Source organism: Manis javanica, chromosome 11, assembly GCF_040802235.1.
Source record: "Manis javanica isolate MJ-LG chromosome 11, MJ_LKY, whole genome shotgun sequence".
Taxonomy (NCBI): domain Eukaryota; kingdom Metazoa; phylum Chordata; class Mammalia; order Pholidota; family Manidae; genus Manis; species Manis javanica.
In genome coordinates this window covers 19815137-19838389 of record NC_133166.1, presented here as the reverse complement: position 1 = coordinate 19838389, position 23253 = coordinate 19815137, and the positions used below count along the sequence as shown (strand labels likewise).

The window sequence follows — 23253 nt, the reverse complement described above, 5'->3', positions numbered from 1 at the left end:
CCTTCCCTGACCTCTTCTGCACAGACTCTAGGTACCCACCAATCTGACCCTCCATCACATTCTCAATCATGGAGCTGCAAAGAGCCCAGGCTCAAGAGGTAGAGAGACCTGGCTTTGCCACTTGGGCAAGTTACTTAACTCCCCTCAGCCTCAATTTCCTCACCTATAAAGTGGGAATAATAACCCCTACCTCGGAGGGCAATGCTAAGTGAAGTGATGTACATCAAGTGGCACACAGTAAGGTGCACAACAGGGAACATGGGGCTGTCTACTTCTTCAATGCAGGGAGAGCTGGGACATCTCTGTGGACCCTGGGCCCACATCCCGCAGAGCCCAAGGTGGTGCTCAGATATAATTTGAGGAACAGAAGGGGTGAACGTGACACAGGGGGCTTCAGCCCCCAGTGCACAAAGGCCACCAGCCAACCAGACCTATCCTCAGGCTGAGCCTGGGGGCCCTGGGAACCAAGGGAAGGACACCCTGTGACAGCCAGCCTCCTTCCTTTCAGAGCTTTGCAGCCGCCTGGAGCAGGACAAAGGTCAGGCAGTCCCGAGCTGACACTGAGGTGGTTGGGCTGCAGCAGGCACAAGGAGGGGGCTCACAGCAGCTGGCAAGGGACTGGGCCCCAGCTGGGGAGCTGCGGACTGACACCCTGTGCCTCATCCCCTCCCATTGTTTCCCCACTCTCCAGGAAGATGAGGCCTTCCATCCTGCACCAAGCAGCAGTGTGCCAATTTCCCAGAGCCTGCTGCTTCTCCTCACTGTCTCCTGATGATCCTCTTGTCTTCTCCTCACCCCTCTGTCTCTGTCCCGCCCACTCCAGAGCCTTCTGCTTTCAGAGAAAAATGTGCAGGAAGAGCTTATTAGCTGCTGGGGCTCACACAGTCTCAGAGCACGGGCTGCAGCCACACACCCGAGCCCCATCCAGGAAGTGTTGGCACAGGCCCTGCTGTAGCCCACTGCCACTCACCACAGGCCCCTGCACGCCCCGGACCTTGGCCGCAGGTCAGATGCACACATACACTGCTCGGGACCCTGCAGGGTCCGGAGTACCTCCCCTGGGTCCCCAAAAAGAACCTGGAGCCTGAACTCTGCATCAGGGCTGCCCCTGAGCAGGAGCTGCCTCTCTAGCCCGGGTACCACCACCACAGACTTCAGGTTCACGGTATTGCCCAGCCCGAGTTACCTTGCTGGACTCCTGTTCCCAGTTCCCCCACCCCTCCACCTGGGCAGAGACTGCCTCCACAGCCACCAGCACTGGGGCTCACCCTGCTTCTGCTCCTGCAGCTCCAGGGATGGGCACATCCCCTCTGATGCTGCCTGGTCTCCCGACTGAAGGTTCTTCCTTCTAAGACAGCAGCCGGATAGGGAGAGACAGCCTTTGGGAGTCCAGCAATGCTGGGTTTGAATTCCAGACTAGGCACCTACTAAGTGGGTGACCTTGGAGAAGATTTACTTATCCTGAGGACCATCTTCCCACTCTATAGAATGGGGACAGCAATGCCGGCATGCTTCATAGACCAGGGATGGCAGGGCAGTGGGTGTTATCTTCCTTCCCTGAATCCCTCGTGTGGCGCAGCTGGGACCTGCCTCCTTGCCTGCCACCCTGTAGCTGGCTCTTGATGCTGCACAGAAAAAGTCATACAAAAGGGCAAGAAACCCTGGGGTCAATGACCAGGGCATGGGAGAATATAACCAAGAGCTGGATTTTAATTCCTGGCCCTTCTACACATTAGCCACGTGGCTGTGGGCCAGTCACTCAAGACCTCAAGCCTCGGCTTCCTCCTCTGTTCACCGGGGTGACATCATCTCTACCTCACGGGCGGGCTGCCAGGCTCAAATGCGACTACAGATGTAAGCTGTAAGTTGCAAATCCATGATGGTTCCTGTAATTATCATTGTGCATCTGACAGCCCTTTAATTATGTGAAGACAGTCGTCAAGTCTTCCCCCACCTCCTGCTCTACACCAAATTTCTCTGGCTGCTGAGGACAGCCAGCAGATCACCTGCTCCCAGCCCAGGGTTGGTGCCATGGGCAGGAGGATGCAGAGGTCAGGCCCAGCTCTGTGGGCTGCTGTGCTAGGAGTCGGCATGGATGAAGGAAGAGGACCCTGGCCCAGCTGTCACCCTGTCCCACCTCACAGCCCCAAACTGCTGGCTACGGAGGACAGGGCCCTAGGGAGCTCTTCACAGAGCTGCAGAGGGTACTCCTGAGAGCCACTGCTTGTTCCATCTCATCTCCTCTTCTTCACAGCCCAGCAAAGCAGGCAGTATAGTCAGAGGAAACCATGGCTCGGAGAGGGAAAGTGAGTTGCCCAAGGCCACTGTGGGCAAACACTGTGGAGGCAGAATTCTCACCCAGGTCTGAGACCTCCAGAGTCTCCAACTGTCCCACAGCCAGAAGGGTCAGGACATAGAATTACCCTTGTCTGACCAGGGAGGAAACTGGCTCAGAGGGGCAAGGCTTTGCCCAAGGTCACCCAGTTTGTTATAGGCAGTGCCAGGGTGGGAACCCTGAAATTTCAGTTAAAAAGGAGCAGAAATCAGCTCACCTTGTCCTCCACAGGTCCAATTAAGAAATGGAGAAACTGTGATCCAAACAAGGGGAATGGACACAGGACTGTTCATGGCAAACAGTGCAGACAGGATGGAGAGGTCAACAGATGGTGCTGGGACTCTGGACTTTGATTTGGTAGGAAATCAAACGAGACCTCTACCTCACACCCCATACTAAACCTGATTCCAGCGCCTCCCCTCTATGTACTCACCACCACTCTCCTCCAGTCACTCCACATACACGGCCTGAGCCCTGGACCCTGGGAGACTCCACTGTGAGCAACCTGCACAGATGACTGACCAGCCAGCAGGCAACTCCAATCCCAGGAATGAGTGTGGTGAGTGGGGCAAGCATTGGCTGCTTAGTTACGGGAGGAGGGATGGTCTGGAGGGCTTCCTGGAGGAGGAGATGCCTGCAACAGAGCTAGAAGGAATGAGCTTGCTAGGATGACAAGGTCAGAAAGCCTAATTTTGGTGGTGGGAGGGAGCAGGAGGTGCAGAGGCTCACCACCCAGCAGCTTTTGTTCAGGTAGACTGGCTTCCTTCGCTTAGGGGCTTCTGAAAGCTTTCTCTGTGGAAGAGTATTAACCTTCATACATACTATGTATTTTTTTATTATCATTTGACTTTGTCTTTTGTATAAAAATTTCAATTTTTATGCAGTCAAATGTGTCCTTCTTTTCCTTTACATAAGGTTTTTGCCTTTCATATCATATTTAAGGAAGGTAGCCCAAGATTATATATTTAACATATATTTTATACTGGTGATTTCTTGGCTTCACTCTTTACCTTTAAATCAATAACCCACCCATCTATATCCATCTCTCCATAGCTCCATATGGAAGTATACAAGGGTGGGGAGAGGTTTGAAAGCTGTTTCTCTAAAGCATTATGATTAGAATTTCTTTTACTTTACATCCTTCCAAGTTGTTTGAATTTTCTCAACAAATGTGTGCTTCCTTAAGGAAAAAGGAGTTTAAAAATAGGAAAAAATACATTTTAATCCATCTGGAATTTATTTTGGTTTGAGGTAAGAGAGGCAGGGATCTAATTTTACTTTCCCCAAATAGATACTTCAGCTGTCTATATACCATGTGTGACATTTCCAGTAATTTCCACATTCATTCGCCACACAGTACTTTCTCTGATGTGTGCGGACTGTTCCTAGGTCACTACTCTGTCCCAAGGCAGCCCCTTCCCCATGTGCTGGCTCTGCCTGGCATGGCTCTCTCCACGTGGCTGAGCTCTGCTCCCTGTGCCACCCCTGTGGTCCCGGCTCTGCTTTGAGGTCTCAGAGTCCAGCTGTGCCCTCAGCACCACACAGCCTTGCAGAGACTGGAGAGAGATTTGAGGGGTACCTACCTGCTGAGTCTTCCCACTTGCAGGCTAGTTCTCGGGCACACTAGCTCCTCCAATCATCAGCCTGCCTCACCCTCACCAAGTTCCAAACAGGGGGATTGATGCACAGAAAAAGTCCAGGACTGTCTGTTGGAAAGGGTGCAGGGAGCTCCCAGAAGGGAGAAATGGGCAGGCCCTGGCAGGATGGCTCTGGCTGTGATCCAGGAGACCTGGGGAGGTTTGTGATGCATTACAGCATTAGGGCCAAGCACTGAAAGGGATTAGAAGCCCCACCCCCAGCTGGTTCCTGACAGCCTAAGAGGCTCGATTTATTTTTCTGGGCTACAGAGAGCTGGGCAATTAAACCTCTGTCAGTCCTTGCTTCTGCTGGGGTGCCCTCCCAGAGGCTCATTAGGCAGCAGAATGCAACCAGGCCCAGCCTGGGGTACCCGGCCTCCTGGGCTGTACCAGCCCATGAGGAGACAGGGGCAGAAGAGCTGTAGGAGCATGGGAGGGATTATCTCAGACACCTCAGAGAACCCCACCAAGTAGGTGGCTGCAGCCCCCTGCTGATGCCATCATCTCCTGTCTCATCCACGCTCCCTAAGCAATGCTCAAGGCAGTCTCAGAGTGTCAAGAACAAGGAGCTTAGCTGCTTCCCCTGGAGCATGGCATGGCCATGCCAGGCACACCCAGCACCATTCAGAAAGGAGGTAGGTTCCCAAAGCCACAGAGACAGCATGGTTTTATTACGGTGATCAATCCTCAGCTCCCTGTGCTATGGCATGCCAGGGCTCTGCCAGTCTCTCCTTGCTCTCTCATGGATGCAAAAACAACCTACAAAATTTAAAGCCTATCACAGGGTCTTATCGTTTCCATTTTAGAAGTAGGAAAACCAAAGCTCAGAGTGCCTCTCTTTGACCTGCTGGGCCCCTTTCCACCATAGGACTAGAGAAGGGAACAGCCATCCCTTTGTAAGTTTGTACGCAGGCCATGTTTTCCCCAAGGCTATGACAGTCGTCTCTCTTGTACAGGACATGAGAGGCACACTGGTACCCATATCTAATGGGGTCTCTCCCTTCCATCCACCTTTGGCGCATGAATTTGTATGTCCACCCAACCCACAAGCAAGCTGAGGCCTGGAGAGGGTCTGCCCTTGCCTAACGTCCCACACTCAGTCACTGGGGGAGGCAGGGTAGAGTTCAGGCCACAGCTCCCTGTTCAGGAATGCCCAGGTGCTTCTGGATGACTCCAATCACACTGGGAGCCCATCCCAAAGATTGCTTCATCCAGGGAGCCCACCTTGATTCCCAAGTGGTATCCACTCTTCCCTATACCACATCCTTGTCCCAGGCCTACACGGTGTTGAAAGGACAGAGAGGCAGGGAGCCAGCTGGGAAACTCATCCCTCCCAACCCAACTACTCCTGCCCATTGGCGGAGCCCAACCTCAGCTCCAAGGGTGGCCTGGGAGGGCCCGTGGCTAAGTCAGGAGCTTCCCCTGCCAACCACAGCCAGGGGCACTGGAATCCAGCGTGCACCTGTCCACACATGTATGTTCACCCTTTCCAGACAACCAACACCAGAGAGCTCACTGCGGTCCTGGCCCTCCCGGGGCCTTCAGCACCACAGCAGAGGCACTCCCTTCCTTAAGGCCCTCTTCAGTGAGCTGCTCAGTCCTCCTTCCAGTGCCTACCCGAGCCCCGCCTCTTAAAAGACTCAGAATTCACTGGGAGACATAGAAAGTCACAATCCACAGGGCAACTCAGGCCCGAGGTGCTAGGAACCCAGAGGAGGGAGGCATTCTTTCTTGGTTTGAGGGAGATTATTTTTAGAGGAATAGACATTTGTGATGAGCCTTAAGAGACAGAGATAAGAGAGAAAGGGCACTCCAGGAAAAGGGGACAGCCTGAGGGGCACTGTGCTACACAGGACAAGGTTACCCTAGGTGTCCCAGCAGAGACGGTGCTCACAGACTTCCCCACAGCAGGTCACTCCCAGCCATGGAGGGAGGGGCTCCCATCACAGGAGGCAGGCAACTGGGGTGCAAGATTTGTTTTTGTCTGAGTTCCACCCAACCCCTGTGCTATTCCTGGACTCTACTGAGTCCACAATCCCTCTCCTTCACCCCTGGGCATGGCATGGATTCCCATCTCCAGATGGCCTCATCCAGCCAGGCTGGAAATGACAGGATGTGGGGAGGCATCATCAGATTCTCTCAGTCTCTTCCACAGCCAGTCTGTTGATTACACCTTCTACGTGTCTCTAGAATCCCCCCTTTGCTCTATCCCTGCACACCCCTTCCCCGAGTTGGGTCCTCAGCCTTTCTCATCTAGCCCTCCCTGCCCTCCCTGCCTCCACTCCAGGCACCTCACCGCATTCTCCCCAGTTTGACCAGAGAGGTCCTTGCACAGCCCGAGGCTGATGGCTCCCACTGCCCCAGGTGGGGTGCAGGCTCCTCAGCACAGATCAGGCAACACCCTCCCCTCCTTACACCAGAGCCACTCTGGGGCAAAACTGCTTTCAGTTCCTAAATACAAGACGCTCTCCTGTACGCGAAGCTCTCCCTGTCTGAACACTTCCCCACACTGGCAAGATGAGGCTAACTCTCAGACACCAGCTCAGGCAAGCCTTCCTGCCTGGGGTCTCCCTGAGCCTGGCTGTGATCACCCTGGGTGGTCAGGATGTGTCCTTTCTGATCTGTCCCCCACCAGCCTGGGAGCTTTCCAAGGGCAGGGGGAGCCCGGTCTGATACACCTGTGACTGACCCCAGGGCCCAGGGCAGGCCTCAGGACAGGTTTGCTGACTGAGTAACCAACCAGTGTGTTCCTGACAAGACTGTCCGGCATGGAACAGGGGAGAGGGCTCAGGGAGGTGGATGCAAGCAGGGGGCAGTGCAGGCTGGCCCTCAATGTCAGGGCTTGAACACATCACTCTCTTCCTGGGGCCCCATCTGTGAGATAAAGAGGGTTACACAAGCTTAAACAGCCTTCAAAAGGTACTACAGAAGCGCAAGAGAGTTGATGATCACTGTGTGTCTCCTTCAGTGTCTCAGGCTAGAAGTTCCTCCCAGTGTCTGGCACATATCCCTCTTGCTACAGAGAAACTAATTTTGACCCTGTGCTGTCTCCTATAGATACACAGTTTTCAGGGGGCCCTATGGGGACAGCCTGAGAACTATCTTTTGTCCTACCAAGTTCTTAATTGGAAGTATTAGAGTAATGAGTCAGACAACAACCAATTAATTATCCCCAGTTATAAAAAGCTTTGCTTCCCCTTCCCAGCCACGGAGTGAGCTGGCCTCTTGCTGTCAGGCTCCCCCACACCCCTCCGTGCAGGGCCAGGAGAATAGGTCATTTCACTTCTTTGGTCCCAAGTTTCCTGTTTCCTTATTTGTCCAGTGTGTGTCCTGTGGGGAGGGGACAGTGTGAGCAAGGGCTTGGAGGAGGTGGAAATGTGCCAGGCTGGCGGGGCAGGAAGGCGAAGGCCCCTTCCCCAGCTCCTCGCCCAGCCCCCACCCTCCCCGGATCCACTCCAGTACTGCAGGGCCAGATCTCAACCACTGAAACACAGAGGGTTCCTAGCCTGGCATTCCAGCCACTGCCTGTCTTGTCCCAAATGCCCCGGTCCAGTGCTCTTTCTCCTCCATTAGGCAACTTCCCAAGACTTCCTCCAGGCCTCTTCTCCTTCTCGCAGGCTCTCACTTAGACACACACATATTCAAAACATATGCATCCTTCCCTCCAGCCTCTACCTTCCTGAGGCTCTTGCTGCCAATTGCTCCTGAATTCCAGGTGTGACAGTGGCTTTCAGCCTTGACTTCTCTATCCATTAACCAGGCAAAACAAACCTGCCCACAGGGGTGTTATAACAATTCACAGGTCAATACACATGAGCAATTTGCTCCTTGCATGAAATAGGTACTCAACAATGTTAACTGTTGCTCTTTGGCTCACACTTCACTTCCCAGCGTGAGGATCAGAGTGAAGTATCTCTGAGACTCATCACCTGTCTGTCACCCCATTTCTCAGAGGAGGCTCAGAGAGGTCTGGCTTCCCAAAAGAACTTGACTCTAGGCCCCTCTGAGTTGGGAGATGCAGGATGGCTCCCCAGGAGGACCTGAGGGGAGCCAGTGCCTGGATGGGAGAAGGGTGGGGTCCCCGAGGAGGAGGGGAAGGTGGGGATGAGAGGAGGCACAGATCCAGAGTTGGGCCCCCTTCCTTCCCCTTTCGGAGGCCTCTCCTCCACAGCCTGGGCAGCGCTCCTTTCCCTGTTATCCTAGAGCTCTCTCCCAGCCTCTGTTCTGCAAAATCCACAGAGCACCTACTCTACAGAGCCCTGGCTTGGAGACACCAGGTCGCTGTTCCCTCACTGTGTGAGGCCAGAGAGCCCAGGCCTCCGTCACCTGTCTTGGGAGAACCCCAGGAGGGATGGAGGTGAGTGTGGGGGGCGGGGGTGGTGGTGGTGGTGAGGTGGGCATCCTCACCTGTGAGGTGCATGGCCCTGAGGTGAGCTCAGCCCTTTCTGCAGAGGCCCTGCCAGTCAGAGTTGCTTTTACAAAACCCTCTCCCCTCCCCCAGCCAGGCTGGCTGTGGCCCCTTTAGCCCCTCCAGCCCAGACCTTGGCATTTGCTGTGCATGCAGCACCTGGGCTCCCAGTCAGTTCAAAACCTGCCCCAGCCCAGCACTTCCCCCAGCCTGGGCCTGTGCTGGGCACAGGGAAGTCCCACCACCTCCGGACCCCACAGCCTACGACTGGCCCACCGAGGGGTGAGACACACCCTGGGAGGTACAGCGTCCTCCAGCATCTCCTCTGAGGAGTCTTCCCGCCCTCACCCAGCACTGGCAGGCCTGCGCTGCCTGGGGCCAAATCCCCGCTCTGCCCCTCGCTGATGGGTGACCTCGGCCCAGTCCCTGACAGGCGGCCCTGGCTTTGGTCTCCCTCTGTGAAATGGCAGTGGTGACATCTATCTCCTAGGCTTGCTGGGGAAACAAGTGCTCGGCACAGGGCGCCAGCTGACTGCTAAGCTCCTGTTTCTCCCAGCACAAGGGCACCAGGCTGCCTGCCCCAGTTTCTGGGGACAGTGGAGTTTGGAGCAAAGCAGAGTGGCCAAGGAATTCTGGAGTCTTAACCCAACCCCTCTTCCATTTCAGAAAGGGGAAGTGGTGGCTCAGGAGTTGGAATGACTTGTCATAAAGACTAGTCACAGCCAGCCCTAAGTTGGTCACTTCACACCATTACTGCATGCCATCCACCCAGCAGCTCCTTGAGGGGGTTATGTGCTATTTCACAGATGAGAAAGCTCAGGTATCAAGCAGGCACAAGAAGAAGAGGCCCAATTGGAACATGAGGCCTGCCTGACTCCCTTGCACCACTGTAGGGTGAACCCGTGTTACCACAAGAGGGAACGGCTGTCCTGGGCATGGCCTGGGTAGAGAGCGGAGCTGCTGTCCCAGCACGGCAGGGACCTGCGGTGTGGCCTTGGACGGGCTCCTTCCTCTCCCTGGTCAGTCTGGCATGTTACCCCCTCTGTGCTGGGAGCAGGGACATGGTAATAAATCAGGGCAGGTGCCCACCAGGTGGTTCCTACTTCTCACCACTTAGGCTCCTGACTCGGTCTAGCACTCCATTCCTCACCAGCACAGGCAGAGAGGAAGGAGAGACAGAAAGACAACCTCCCCCAACCTCCCTATCCAGATAACCGGTGATACCTGCCTCTGGCCTCAGCAGTGACCCCCACCTGTGGCTGCTCCAGCCTGTTTTGCTGGGGCTGGCTCAATTTGCAGGCTGGCTTCTTTGTTCAGACAAGCAGGAGGGAAGAGAAAAGTTGTTTTCCACGCAGCAAAGCTTTTAGATAAACACCATTTATCTCTCTCTTTTCCCTCTTGAAGGAACTGAGGGAAGAAATCAGATCCACCAGCTGATAGTGACCCAGTGCGGCTCAACTCAGGGTCTGGCCTGGGGAGGCAGACACCAAAGGAGGCTTTCTTTATCCAGCTGAGCACTTGCTGCCAGCTCTGGCTCAGGTGACTAGGCCCCGGTGCCAGGCCATGGCCTGGCCAGCCCCCAGGCTCCAGGACGGCCTGGCCCACCTCCTCACCCTCCCCTCCAGCCACCTACCTGCTTGCCTGCCCATCCGGATCTGCTAGGAAGCTGAGAACTTCTGCTCACCTTGGGGTGACCCCTTCCTCTTAGAATGCCCCTCCTGGAGCACCTTTCTCTGCCAGACCTCAGGAGCAGCCCAGCCCCCATGCTGTCAGAGGAGAGTTAACAACAGGCTACATCCATGACAGGCTGGCCGACTTCCTTGCCCACCATGTCAGGTAGATTAAAAAATTACCATGGGTCCATTTCGTAGAGGGACACTGAAACCCAGAAGGGGCAGTGACCTGTCCAGAGCCGCACAGCAGAGGGACAGAGCTGAGATCCCTCCCCCCAGGGCCCAGCATGGCTCACCGGAGTGGTGTCATCATGGGACCGCTGGTAGCGCTTCCAGCGGCAGCCGTAGATGCCTGTGAGGCAGGAGAGGCACAGCTGTGGCTCATAGTACTGCAGAGGCTGGTGTCTCACCATGCTCGTGCCTGCAGCCCTGGTGCCCAGCCCTCAGGTGCCCATGGAGGCCCCTGGCTGGTCCTGTGGGAGAAAGCACAGGTCTGTGAGGCAGGGGAGGGGTGAGAAGTTGGCAAAAGTCACTGTAACCTCAGCCAGGGCAGATCAGCCTATGCAAAGAGCCCCGCAGTGGGTCCCATTTGCCCTGGCAGTCGGAGGCCCACACCTGCTGGTCCCTCAGGACAGTCCCCTGACCTAACTGCCACCCCCACACACTGCTGCCTCCTCTGCCTGGAATACTCTTCCCTTAGAACCCCACATGGCTCCCTCCTTCCCTTCCTCTCCTAAGGTCTTTGCTCAAATATTTTTCTCAACCAGACTCTCCCAGATCACTTTCTGTAAAACTGCAAGCCCTCCCCACACTCCCTCAGCCATTCTCAGCTTTCTCAGCTATGTTCTCAAGTGTAATTTACATATTTTGTTTCTTATCTGCCTAGCCCCTCTATATAATGAAAGTTTCATAAAGGCAAAATTTTGTCCATCTTATTCTCTGCTGTATGCCTGACAACTAGCACAGTGCCCAGGGCATAGAATTTCAAAATATTTTAAAATAAGTTATCATAAAAGCTGACAACTCAGTATTAGCATGTCCAGTTTTTAGTATAGTCACAACATTGAGCAGCTATCACCACACTCTAATTCCAAAGCATTTGTATCATCCCAGAAAACCCCCCAAACCCATAGGCAGGCACTCCCCACCCACCGCACTCCCACACCCCAGACCCTGGCAACCACTGACCTGCTTTTTGTCTCTACGGATTTGCTTATTCAGGATGTTTCACCTAAGGGCAGTCATGACACATGGCCTTTTGTGTCTGTCTGGCTTCTTTCACTTAGCATAAGGTTTTCAAGGTTCCTCCGTGTTACAGCGTCAGTACTATATTCCTTTTTATGGCTAAATAATATTCAGTTGCACAGATGTACTACTTTATCCCGTCATATTTTTGGGCTATTACCATTGTTTGGTTGTAATGAATAACACTGCTATGAACAAGTTTTTCATGAACGTGTTTTCATTTCTCTTTGGGATAGAAATGCTGGGTCACATGGTAACTATGTTTAACCTTCTGAAGAACTGCCAAATGCCATTTTCCAAAGTATCTATGCCATTTTACACTCCCAAAGTATCATCCCCATTGTGCAGATGAGAAATCTGAAGCACAGAAAGATTTAGCCATTTGCTGAATGTCACACAGCAGAGCTAAGCAGTCTGGCTCCAGGAGCCTTGCTCTAACCCGGGGGCTGGCCAACTGGAACTTATAGGTCAAATTCAACCAGCCACCTATTTTTATAGAGCCCACAAGCTAAGAATGGCTTTCCCATTTCTAAATCGTTGGGGGAAAAAATCAAAACAAGAATTATTTTGTGACCCATGACAATTATGTGAGAGTCAAATTTCAGTGTCCATAAATAAAGTTTTACTGGACACAGCCATGCTCATTCGTTTATGTATTGTCTGGCTGCTTTAACTATTAACTGCAGATGCGAGTAGTTGTGCTACAGACCATATGGCCCACAAAGCCTGAAATACTTACAGCCTGGCCCTTTATAGGGAGGGCTTGCTGACCCGTGCAATGGCCAGGCTATAATGGCTCATGAGCCAGAGGCTCAACTGCAGGTATGCTGGAGAGAGTAAAGGGGGGCTGTGGGCACTTAACACGGTGCAGCAAGGGTCAGGGTGCCACTGTCCACGTGCTCCAGGGGCTGCACCGCAGCAGCACGCAGGGTTTCAGGCCCATCCACCACTTCCACCTCTGGGCCTCACTCAGGGCCTCTACCCCCCACCCCCCACCCACCAAATGCTAACCTTAGCACAGGGATCACACCCTCCGGTCTGAGGTGGGGGGGATACATTAGGGGCTTGCTGGAAATATCAACTGCCCCAAAGCGTCCTAATTGCTGAGAACTGTCTGGTGCAGCCTCTGTGGCCGTGGCTCTCTGGGGAGGCATATGGAATATAGTGCAGCTGCTGGGGGCTCTCTGAGCTGTGCCAAGCCCAGGGCCTGGGGACAGTATGAGAAGGGGTTTCCATGGAGTTCGGGAGGTCTGGGAGGCAGGTGCAGGGGGATGTGCTCAGTTGTGCTTTAAGGAGTGTATGCACATATTCACAGCCTTCCAGAGAGGGCAGAAGGCCAGCATCCACAGCCAGGGAGCCAGATCTTACTCTGTGTATCCCCAGATCAAGGCCTCAGGTCAACCACATCTGCCCCTGCTTCCCAAAGAAGGGAAGAGGCAGCTGATATACAGAAAGAAGCTGGGATTTGCTCTGCCTGGGCCACTGACCTGCCATATGGCTAGGCCTTCTCTGGGCTCTGCCCTGAGCCTTGCTTTCAGAGTCTGTAAGATGGCAGGCAGCCTTTGCCTTGACTTCTGTAGGAGACCAGATAATGGGGGTGGCTGGGAGGGCACATCACTGCAGTGACAAGGTAGAGCAGGTGAGCTAGAGCCCAGACCCGGGTTCCCCTGCCTCCCATTCCTGTCCCAGGACCCTCCCAACCCCGGGGCTGATCCCCATGTGTCCTCTGCCCTCCTCCACCCCCCACTCCCATAACTGCACAGCACAACCCACCCAGGCACAGAAATTCCTTTTCAAATCTGGAAAAGAGGGAAGTAGAGCTTCCTGCACCAGGCCTCGGCTGACTGTGGCTCTTGGAACTGCCTGTCTCTCAGGTGAATTTTCACAGGTCATTCATTAACTGCAGGGGCATCTCTGGGCAGCGAGACTCTTCCCTCTCCCGGGTGTGTGCTCTCCAGGGCCAGCTCATCTCCCACAGCGTCAGACACCAGGCACAGCCAAGGCTACCCAATCTCTGCCTCCAGCGAGATAGCTGGTGGCTCCTGCCTGTCTCCCAGCAAAGTCACCCAGGCCTCACAGACCCAGCACATACATGCTGACTCCTCACCACCCTCAACTTGTTCCTAACATCTCTCAAAGCCCTTTTCTCATCCCTCGGACAATGCCCTGGGGCCTGGTCTCATCTCTCCCTTGGATAGGGACTCTTGTGGCCTCCCTATGGTGGGCTGTGCCCCACCGATCTAAGCTCTCACCTGCAGCCAGAGTGAGCTTTTTAACAAGCAAATGCCCAGGATCTGGTCTCCGGCTCCTCCATCCTCATGCTCCAAACTTTCTGTCCCTTCACCTGGTTAACACCTCCCCATCCTGAGTCTCAGCTCAGCTGTACTCCAGGAGGTTCCCTGAGGCCCAGGCTTGGCTAGAGGATTCTGTGGCCTCCCATAGCCACGGACACCCCTCATTCATCCTGGGTGAGCACTGCTGACATGCCCATCTCTCCTATGGGATGCACTGAGTTACTCCCACAGCCCAGTGACCAGCACAGGGCGGTCAGAGGAGATTGGGGCGGGGGGTACACTACACTTCCGAGGAGTACTGGAAATTGTGGTAACAGATTTGCCGCTCAGACACTGAGCAGTTGGACAAACTCCCAGGGACCAGCCTCTCCTCTCCTCTCCCTCACCAACCCGGCATCCTGAAGGGCTAATGGCATTACTAAGGATCAACTGATTTCTCCAAGCCACCTGCCAGGGCTGCTGATATGAGCCAAGTTCCTAAGAAATCCTCTGCCTAGAGCCCCTACTGGCTCTGGGACAGGTAAAAGCCCTCATCTCTGAGCCTGATTGTCAAGCGCCCCACTCAGCCCAAAGTCCCATTTTCTGTCTGAATTCCTGGTCCCTGCCCCGAACTTCCACAGCCTCCTGCTTGCACAGCAAAGAGCCTCCCAGAGACTAAGCCTGGGATGAGCGAGCACCCACTATAGAGCGGGAGCAGCATGTTGGGTGGGCCCACACCTCCAGGGTCCTCTCCCATCCTGACCTCCTAGGCGCACACCTGACCCACTTCCCTGGTCCTCTTCCCTCCCATGACTGCCTGGCCACCAGGCACTCACTGCCTCCAGATCATGCTGCCTCTATGTTCAAGCTTGCTCTCTTTACTGAGAGGAAAGAATCTTAGGTCAGGTGTCAGTGCCCGGGCTCCAGCCTTGTCTCCTTCAACTGGCTTGCCGCGTGACCTGAAGAGGTCACTAGCTCTCTCTGAACCTTACTTTACTCATCTAGAAATTTGGACTAGGTGCACCTAGACGTAAAAGGATCAACCCATAGACAGATATCCAGGCCCGAGAAACTAACTGGTTCACCCAAGGCCATAGAGCTAACTGGAGAGGAAGCAGGACTTGCACCCAGGGGCGCCAACCCTAAAGACGGGCTTTCTGCTGTACCAACCCCAGAGGGAGGATCTGTCCACATTTCTGCTGCTTTCCACATCTGCGCTAGCCACAGCACCCGTGTGACTGCAAATTGCACTTCAAAGGGACAAGCTCAATATTTTGGTTGGCCTGGGAAGCAGGGGCACAGAGTGGGGACGAGAGCCCAAGAGGAGAAAAAGGGAAATCCTCGATGGGCCCAGGGCTGGGGGAGGCAGAGGCCTGGCCCTCTCCAGCAGCCTGCCAGCGCCCTAGAGGAGGCAGGGCACACGTGCAGAGCAGCCATCCCCTTCTCCTGGACCACGGCAGCCTTCACTGGGCCTCAATTGAAGCCCATCTCCAGGGCTGAGGCTCAGTTTTGCCACCAGCAGCCTGGGTGCCCCCCACATGCCTCTGGCCTCAGCTTTCCCGTGCATATTGTGGGAGGGCTGGAACACCACCGGATGACCTCCAAGGGCTTTTCTGACACTCAGCTTCTAAAGCCCTTTAGCCACCTGTTCTCTCCTCATCCCCAGGAGAAAAGCAGAGATGCGGCAGCACAGGGAGAAGGGAAGAACAAATTCCATGGACCTTGCTTAGTCTGAGGGCAAGAGCCCACTACGTGACCAAGACTAGCAGCTGGGAGTCCTGAGCCCTGCCTGACCAGAGCAGTCAAAACAGGGCTGGAAGCTGTAGGGAGGCTTGTGACACAGCAGCCCAGTTATCCTGAGCCCCACCCTCCTAGGTGCTCCCACCATCTCTGACAGGGACCAAGCACCGCGTGGATGATTCACAGTGACGACCCCCAAAGTCCCGGAGAGGTTTTAAAAACCCCCGAGGTAAAAGGCACAGGGTCATGCCGACTCCTGCAGTGTTGGGGACACGCACTGGAGGTAGACCAGGGCCTCCCCTGCCTTGCCCAGCTCCTGTTTCCAAGGCTGGTGCGCTTGTCTCACCGCCTTAGCTCTGCTCCCTCTGCCCATCCTCTGGCCCTGGAAGGCTCCTCCTGGTCTCAGCTCAGTAGCCCCTCCTCCAGGAGACCCTCCCTGCCTGGTTCAGGGTCGCTTCTGCATCCCACAATTCCTCTGCTTGCTGGGTCCCAGCACCAATCACTGCAGGACTGCTTCCTGGAGAGGGCAGATCATGTGGAGTACAGAAATAAGGGACGATCTGTAGCACAGAGGGGAAGAAGGGGACTCTGGATAAGCCAACAGCATGGGGAAAACCTGGGAGCAGTGAGCAGGACCTCTCACAGGGCAGAGGGCGTCTCCAGACTTCGGCCAGCAAGTTAAGCCCCAGTGGGTTCCATCTGGTGGTAATGGTGGGGTCTTTTGCCAACTGGAGACTCCCTGCCCTCTAAGGGTTAGGAGCAGCAGGGCACTCCAGACAGCTCATCATCTGGGCTATTTCCCCAAATAAACAACCAAACCCAAATCCACAAGACAAATCCCTGGCCGCAGGGCTAGGGCTGGAGGTAGGGGACAGGGCTGATAATGGGACCTCTCTCACTCTCGACTGACCATTCCCAAGCGCCCCTCACTGCTCTCAGCACAGCCTTCTGCAGGTAGCTTTGGCAAAGTGCTCACAGATTTACTGCATTTCCCGCAGCCCCGGCCTCAGGTGGCTAGAACTGCAAGATCTGGGCTGCCACCATTTCACTGTGTGGCACTGGGCAGGTTGTCCCACTTCTCTGAACCTCAGAGAAAGCTCCAGATTTAAAGAAATCAGCAGAGAAGGTAGCCAGATATGGGGCAGGAAGGAAGTCTGTTGCTGAGACAGCTGCCAGTGAGGAGAGAGGCTGGGGAGGAGTTGCAGGAGGGAGGCTTTAGAAGCAAAAAGACAAGGTGGGCCAGCAGCCACAGGCCCCGTAATGCCCACTCATTCTCTGGGGTAAAGCTTAGAGGCTGGGGCTCAGCAGTGCCCTCAGAGAATCAATCATGCCATAATTAGGGTCATTATCAACCTCTTCCTCAGTGATGCCAGGGCCTCCTGTTTATCCAACACTTCTGTCCCAAGGGACCTCTGATTTCTCTTCCTCCTGGAGCAGGCCAAGACAGACTCATCTTCCATGTACGCTTGCTTTGGCCCAGCTGTGGGTTCTCCAGTTCTTCCACCTGTCCTGGCTGCTTCTCCTTTGGGAATGGTTGGCTTCCTTAGAACTATGACCCTCTGGGCCTATTTGTCCCATATCTGAGGCTACAGAGCTCACTCAGTACATGTTCAGAAGCCACCAGTATGTGCCATGCACTGCTGGGACCTAAAAGAGACTCACAGAGAATCAGCCATGGACTTCCTTTCAAGGAAACAACCTCACTGCAGAAGCAGCAGCTACAATTCTGACCACATGCACAGCGCTTCTCAGCATAAACACGCTGTCTCATTGAAGCATCTCACCAACTCTGCAGGGAAGTCCTAGATCTCCATTTTATGGATGAGGAGGCGAGGAGGTGGAGTTGGAGGTCAGGATGGGTCACACCCTTGGTTAAGGCCCTAGGGGGACAGATCTACATGTGTGGGATACGTTTGGGGCTATAGGCTGGAGAGGAGCCAGGGTCAGCACCCTGTCATGGTTCTCTTGGCACAGAAAAGACCTCACTTCCCCAAGTCAGGGTTAGGAGAGTGGGCTGAGTATCACCAGGAGTGACCTGGCTTTGCCCAGAGAGCAGTTAGCAGGTCAGAACTCAAAATCTCCAGCTGCAAATTCTCTAAATGACAGTCTTAGAATCACCTCAGCAAAGACTCATCCAATCATGGAATCGTGGTGCAACCCAACAGGGATCTTAGAACTACCTCTGGATTTCAGACTATTAAAGCCATCAAATGTCAGCACAAGGCAGGTCTGGGCACCATTCCATGCGGCCACCCTTCCCAGGCAGAAATCCCCTGTACAGCTCCTAGTGGTGGGTCCCTAGCAGAGAGGCCTGCACAGGCTTCCATACTCCATGTGATGGGCCCCTCCCTCCCTGGAGGGCCGAGCAGTTCCCTGGTTCCCTTTTTAAGCCACCAGGACTGAGAGGAATGGCCTGTCTGCCTTCTGCATTGGCACTGACAGGTTCTCCCTGGAGCCAGCAGAGTGAGCAAATGCCTCCAGGGCCTCTGGCTGGGCCTCAAGGACCAGCCCAGGGGTCTGGTGAGGGAGATTTCCACCATCCTCTCAGCCTCGGTGACGCCCAGCCCTTCCCACGGGCCCAGTGATTCAGTCACAGGCACCAGGCTGGCTTTTTCTGATGCCTCTCCCTGGGTCTCAGAGAAAGGGCGTTGGAGGATAGGGGGAGAGGCCCAAATAGGAGGAGATGGAGGAAGCCAAGTCTGGCAGAGACTGGCATGGAGCAAACTTGTGTCTGCCCAGTTTTTGTCCTGAGGGAATGGAAAGCAATAATTTATTTTATTTGTTTATGTAAAATAGCAGAGATATTATACAAACAGGTTTCCCAAGCAGGCCCTGCAAATGGGAAGAGAAACAAATCCTACCATTTACGGAACCTTTCTCTACCTTCCTTCCCCTCCACCTACCTGCCTAGCCTCTCCTCCACCTGCCCCTTGTCACACCGCTGTGCTCCAAACACACCACATCACACCAGCCTTCCCACCTCCATGCCTTTGCTATTGCTGGGCCCTTTGCCAGGAAAGCCCTCTCCATTCCTCCCACTCCAAATCCCATCCACCAACAAATGGATCCTGTACAGAGCTTGGTCTGATCCCCCACAAGGGCCCACTGCCTCCTCCCTTTGTGCTCACATCATCTGGTGGGACACGGTCCCAGGCCTCTGTGCGCTGCAGTAACCTGCTTCTGTGGCTGCCCTGCCCACCAGACTGAGAGCTTCCCTAAGCGGGGATTGTTGCTCTATTTGGCCAAGCATTTCTGGATTGTCACAGAGTCTGCAGCCCTGCACTGGGTGAAGGGGGTATGAGAAACCTCAGGTTTCATCCCTGCTAGAGGGGTCACTGTGCAGAGGACCTGTGTTCCTGCACTGAGCCTGACACCGAGAGGCTCTCGTTTACTTCTCAGTCAGAAAAACTGGTTAAATGTGCAAAGGAAGGAAAGAAGGAACCAATCAGAGCATCTTAAACCACACAAATGCAGAGCCACTTATAAGCCTGGTCCTAATTTTGCCTCTGAATAATAATTAGCCTGTTTCCAATTTACAGAAAAAAATTAAGTTACTAAAAAAAGTCTCAATTAAGTATTTTCTCCCATAATTTTTTCTTAAACCTCTGATATCTGTTTATACATTTCTGTTGCTGATCTAGTATAAGATGACCTCAGATTACTCACAGAACACTGATTTCCTCAGTGCCATTTTCATCTCTCTTCATCATGGCATTCTGGGAAGACAGCAGCTCCTCGGCTTCCAGGCATGTGTGAGAACCTGGGGCCTAAACTTTTCTTCAAATGCCCAGGTTTCCCTTTGATAACCAAAAAAAACACCTGGCTTTGCTTGAACGCTGAGAAAAAAGTTCCAGGAGTTGGCTGGCCCAGCATATCTTGGAGGTTCATGCCAATTCCATGATTCAGGCCCTCCAGTTCCACCATTTGCTATTCATTCCTTTGGTGGAAGCATCACTTTCTCTAGGATTCTCTCTTAGAATACAAATCTCCCCTGGAAAAGCAGCCCTTTAACCCCTAAAGTGGAGGTCAAGGAAGCTTAGCTTAATACTTGGCTCCAGAGAGACAGGGATTGAGAGTGTTCAGTAGAGCCAGTCTGCCAATCTAACCACTTAGTAACTGAGCAGGTTCCTGTATCTCAGAGTGGGGATAATAATAGCACCAATCTTATGGGCTGTTGTGAGGATTAAATGAAAACGTAAGGTGCTTGGATAAGTACCAGGTACACTGAAGTAAGCAAGAGACAGCCCTACTCAGAGCTTCAGGTTTTTCTTGCCCATAAAGCAGGACAATAACCCTGTTCTTCATGCCTTTTTGTGTGAACTGTAGAATGCTGCCCCATGGGAGAGGCAGACATTGCTTTAGAACCCGGTGGGCTGCTCTTTGTAGCTTGCCTTTCTGTGCTGCCCGGGGACCTGCTTCTCCGGAGGTAGCTGCCAAACCAGCTGTTCTCCCCAGGCAGCCGCTGAGGGAAGGCTAGTGGGCTGGAGACGGGATCTGGGGCACCGCAATTATGTGGCTGACTTCTGACTCACACGCCGCCTCCCCCGTCAGCAGTTCCTGCAGTCAGCAGGGCAGCCCTCCTGTCCGGGAGCTGGGAGGAGAAACCGTACTGACAGGCCCCTGGGGAGAGAAGGAGAGGGGATGAGGCTCTGGGTCAGCACTGCAGGCTTCAGAGGATGCTGCCACATCACCCACCAGCGGACACTGAGGATGGCCGGGCCAGACACCTGCCCAGGTTAGCCAGAGAGGCAGAGGCACAGCCAGGCTGGGATGGAGGCTTCCTGGTACCCTGCAGACCCACAGCCCCAGAGGCTCAGGTGTGGAGCCCAGCCCAAGCATGACAACGTGAGAGCTCTCTCTAACCCAGCTGGGCTCTAGAGACACAAGAGACACAGCCAGACTTAGCCTCACACCAGAAGCGGAGAAAGCTGGGCTACAGAGAGCTTGGAAACAATACCCAGCTACTGAGAGATGGACCCCTGGGGCACCCCCAGGGCTGCCTCCCTCTGCTCCAGTCCCTAGGTTTCTCACAGTGCCCTGAACACACTGCACTCACAGTTTACAAAACACACTTTCTTCAGCTCTCACAATGATCTCAAGGCCTAAGTAACGGAGGGACTATAAACAGAACAGGGCTTCCCAAACTTCAATGTGCAAACCAATCACCTTGATGTCTTGTTAAAAGGTAGTATGGCATAGAAAGTCTAGGCTGGGACCTGAGATTCTTTATTTCTGACAAGGTCTCAGGTGATGCTGACACTTCAGGTCCAGGGACCACAAATTTGAGTCGCAAGAACATAGCTGTTAACAGTATGAGCACTGGGGTCAAACCCAAGTCAGAATCTTGGCTCTCACTGTGTGGCCTTAGGCAAGTCACTTAACCTCTCTGTACCTCTCCTTACGTACAAAATACTACTAATAATAATACCTGTCCTATGGGGTTGATATGAGGACTAAATTATGTAAAACATTTAAAATGATTATTATTATTTCAAATCTTAGAATGGAGGCTCTGGGAGGTAGACATACCCAGCAAGGTGGCAGAGCCATAACTCAAACCCAAATTTCTTAATGTAAATCCTGCAATACCAAGATGAAACAAACTGTCCCAGCCAGCAAGCCCTCCCCCAGACATGAATGTTGAGGCCAAGCAGGACAGAGGGCTGACAAGTTCATAAGGAAGTACCAGAAATACAAGTTCATGACTTCAGCTGAGTAGTTCATGACTTCAGCTGAGTGCTCTTTCCGTCATACCTCACTGTCCTATAAAGAAGAGAAAGTGCCACAAATTCTCCCTGAGAGGTCCCAGCTCTGCTGTCAAGCCCCAGCCTGGGCAGCAGCCACCTGGGACACTGGGTAAGAAATGGCTGGAGGTGGAGGTTGTCCCCATGCCCACCGTGTCCCCGTTTCCTGCTCTCAGAGCCCCAACCACAAGGCAGGTGAGAGCAGCCCGGCTGGCATCCTCCTTCTGACTCCACTTCCTACCTCGTCTGTAGCACTGCTTGGTCTCACAGTCCCCTGGCTGGGGTAACAGGCAGCAGGTGACACTGCCGAGCCTGTCTCCACCCCCACTGTGGCTTCCCAGCACGAGGCCAGTGGGAGCCTGTGAGTCACTTGAAGGAAGTGCTTGTCCCCATACAGGAAGTGGCTCTTCAAGCAGAAACCCCCTGCAGGATCTCCCCGGAGCCCTGTGGCGGGTGGCTGGAGTAGCAAAGTCTGATGAAGGAAGGGAAGCTGATCGGGACATAGCAATACCTATTCAGATTTTACCTGAAACTCAAGATGGTCACCCATCCTTTGTACTTGTGAAACCTGGCCAGGGACTTTCCTGCTGTGTGACCTTAGGTACAGCAGGGCCCTTCTCTGAGCCTCAATTCCCTCATCTGTAGGATCATGGGGCTGCACTACGAGACTGCCAGCACTGCGGCTGTGGAATGGCCTGGCGTTCTACAATGAGATGGAGGGCTGCAGGAAGTGACTACAGGCTTTAAATCAATGAACAAATGCAGGTAAGAATGAAATGAATGAGTGAATGCACATGCCTGGATTTAAATTCCGGCCACGGCAGGAGCTCCACCATGTATCTATCATTCACTGTGTGATAGCGATGGCATCGATTAGATCTCATCCCATCCCTATCACCCTTTGGCCCAGGGAAGAAGGGCCCCTGCCCTGAGCCCCACACACCACACACACACACTCACAAATCAGTGTACTGGAGAGCATCCAGGAGCCTCTGCCACAGGACATCCATGGGACCCACATGCCTCATCCGCCCTCCTGACACCACTCGGACCTTAGTAAACTCTTCTCCATCTCTTAGGCTTGAAGAGCAAAAGGTGGTTCTGTCCAGATGAAGGTCTGTGGGCTGCACTACTGCTGATGGGAGTGAGAGACACTACTTGGGGGTGTGAGGGACGACAATGACTCAGTGGCAAGAATGTTTAAGGCGGCAGACACATTAAACTTGTCAAATCCTTCCTCTTAGGGAGCAAGAGCTTCTCGTATAACAAACTATCCACTTCCCAGTAATGCTGAGCATCCTTTTCTTTTTTTCTTTCTCCCTGTTCCAACTTGTGGCTCTAAAAGTACTCATGAATTAGTGTGGTGTTCACAGTAAGTGCACACAGCAGCTAGGGAACATCTTATAGTATCTAACAATTCATATTACTCAAATTAATGTAACATCAAATGTGATACTAATTCTTTACACTGGCAACTAGATGGGCATTAAACACTAAACTATGGATAGTTTCATCTTTATAAAATCTCCAAAAATTTGAATAATACCTCATCTCTATTTAAATCATTTTATTTTAAAATCTGATGTTCATTTTGATGAACATAGTTTTAATTTCAAGAAACAAAAATAATTTTTGAAAAATATAAATTTTCCTTTTTATATACTTATATTTTTGAGGGAAGTACATTCAAATTCTATAACTTCAAATGTAACTGCATTTTACTTTTGATCATTTAGATACTACCACCAAGACAAAATTTTCGAGTGATGTGAAAATCCTGATTATAACAATATAGTCATAGTGATCTTGCTAAAATGACAATAGAATGTATTTTATGAAATAAATAATAATACATGAATTGTGCATCTTATTACTTGTCCAAATGTCATCAGCTCCCAAAAACACTCAGGTACTAATAATTAAATTCAGTCTCCCTTGCTATTCCATCACTTTCAGTTGCATAAAACCACAACTTTGCATGTATATATCAATCTACACTATGAAGACATATTTGTCAAGGTGGGGAAATCTAGCTATTTAGTAGTTTCTTGGTTTGTTTTATAACCTTCAAATATTTCTCTCAGGTATTTGTATTTTTGTCCTGGCCCCTGCAAATCTGGTCCCAGCCACCCTGTCTACTCCCTTCCCATGAGCTCTCACTTTTATGGGGCCCAGGTCCCTGTTGTTGACCCCTTCAC

General features: G+C 53.0%; 1 protein-coding gene and 1 long non-coding RNA gene across 8 annotated transcripts in view; one reads left to right on the top strand and one right to left on the bottom strand.

The window, feature by feature from the left end:
* Window positions 1-23253, bottom strand: part of GDPD5 (glycerophosphodiester phosphodiesterase domain containing 5) — a 77289-nt gene that overhangs the window by 25758 nt on the left and 28278 nt on the right. For 3 of the 7 annotated variants that reach the window (XM_073216004.1, XM_073216005.1, XM_017642387.3), the window contains one exon: window positions 10350-10526. In XM_073216004.1, coding sequence (XP_073072105.1) covers window positions 10350-10466 — 117 coding nt within the window. In that variant the 5' untranslated portion in view covers window positions 10467-10526. Of the gene's footprint in view, window positions 1-9633; window positions 9688-10013; window positions 10147-10349; window positions 10527-19702; window positions 19932-23253 lie in introns of those variants that run through there. The other 4 variants (XM_037026258.2, XM_073216007.1, XM_073216006.1 and 1 more) reach the window with 3 other exon arrangements.
* LOC118973878 (uncharacterized) lies at window positions 1888-22595 on the top strand. The gene is made up of 3 exons (XR_005063397.2): window positions 1888-2894; window positions 21701-21820; window positions 22135-22595. It is a non-coding gene; the product is annotated as an uncharacterized lncRNA (long non-coding RNA).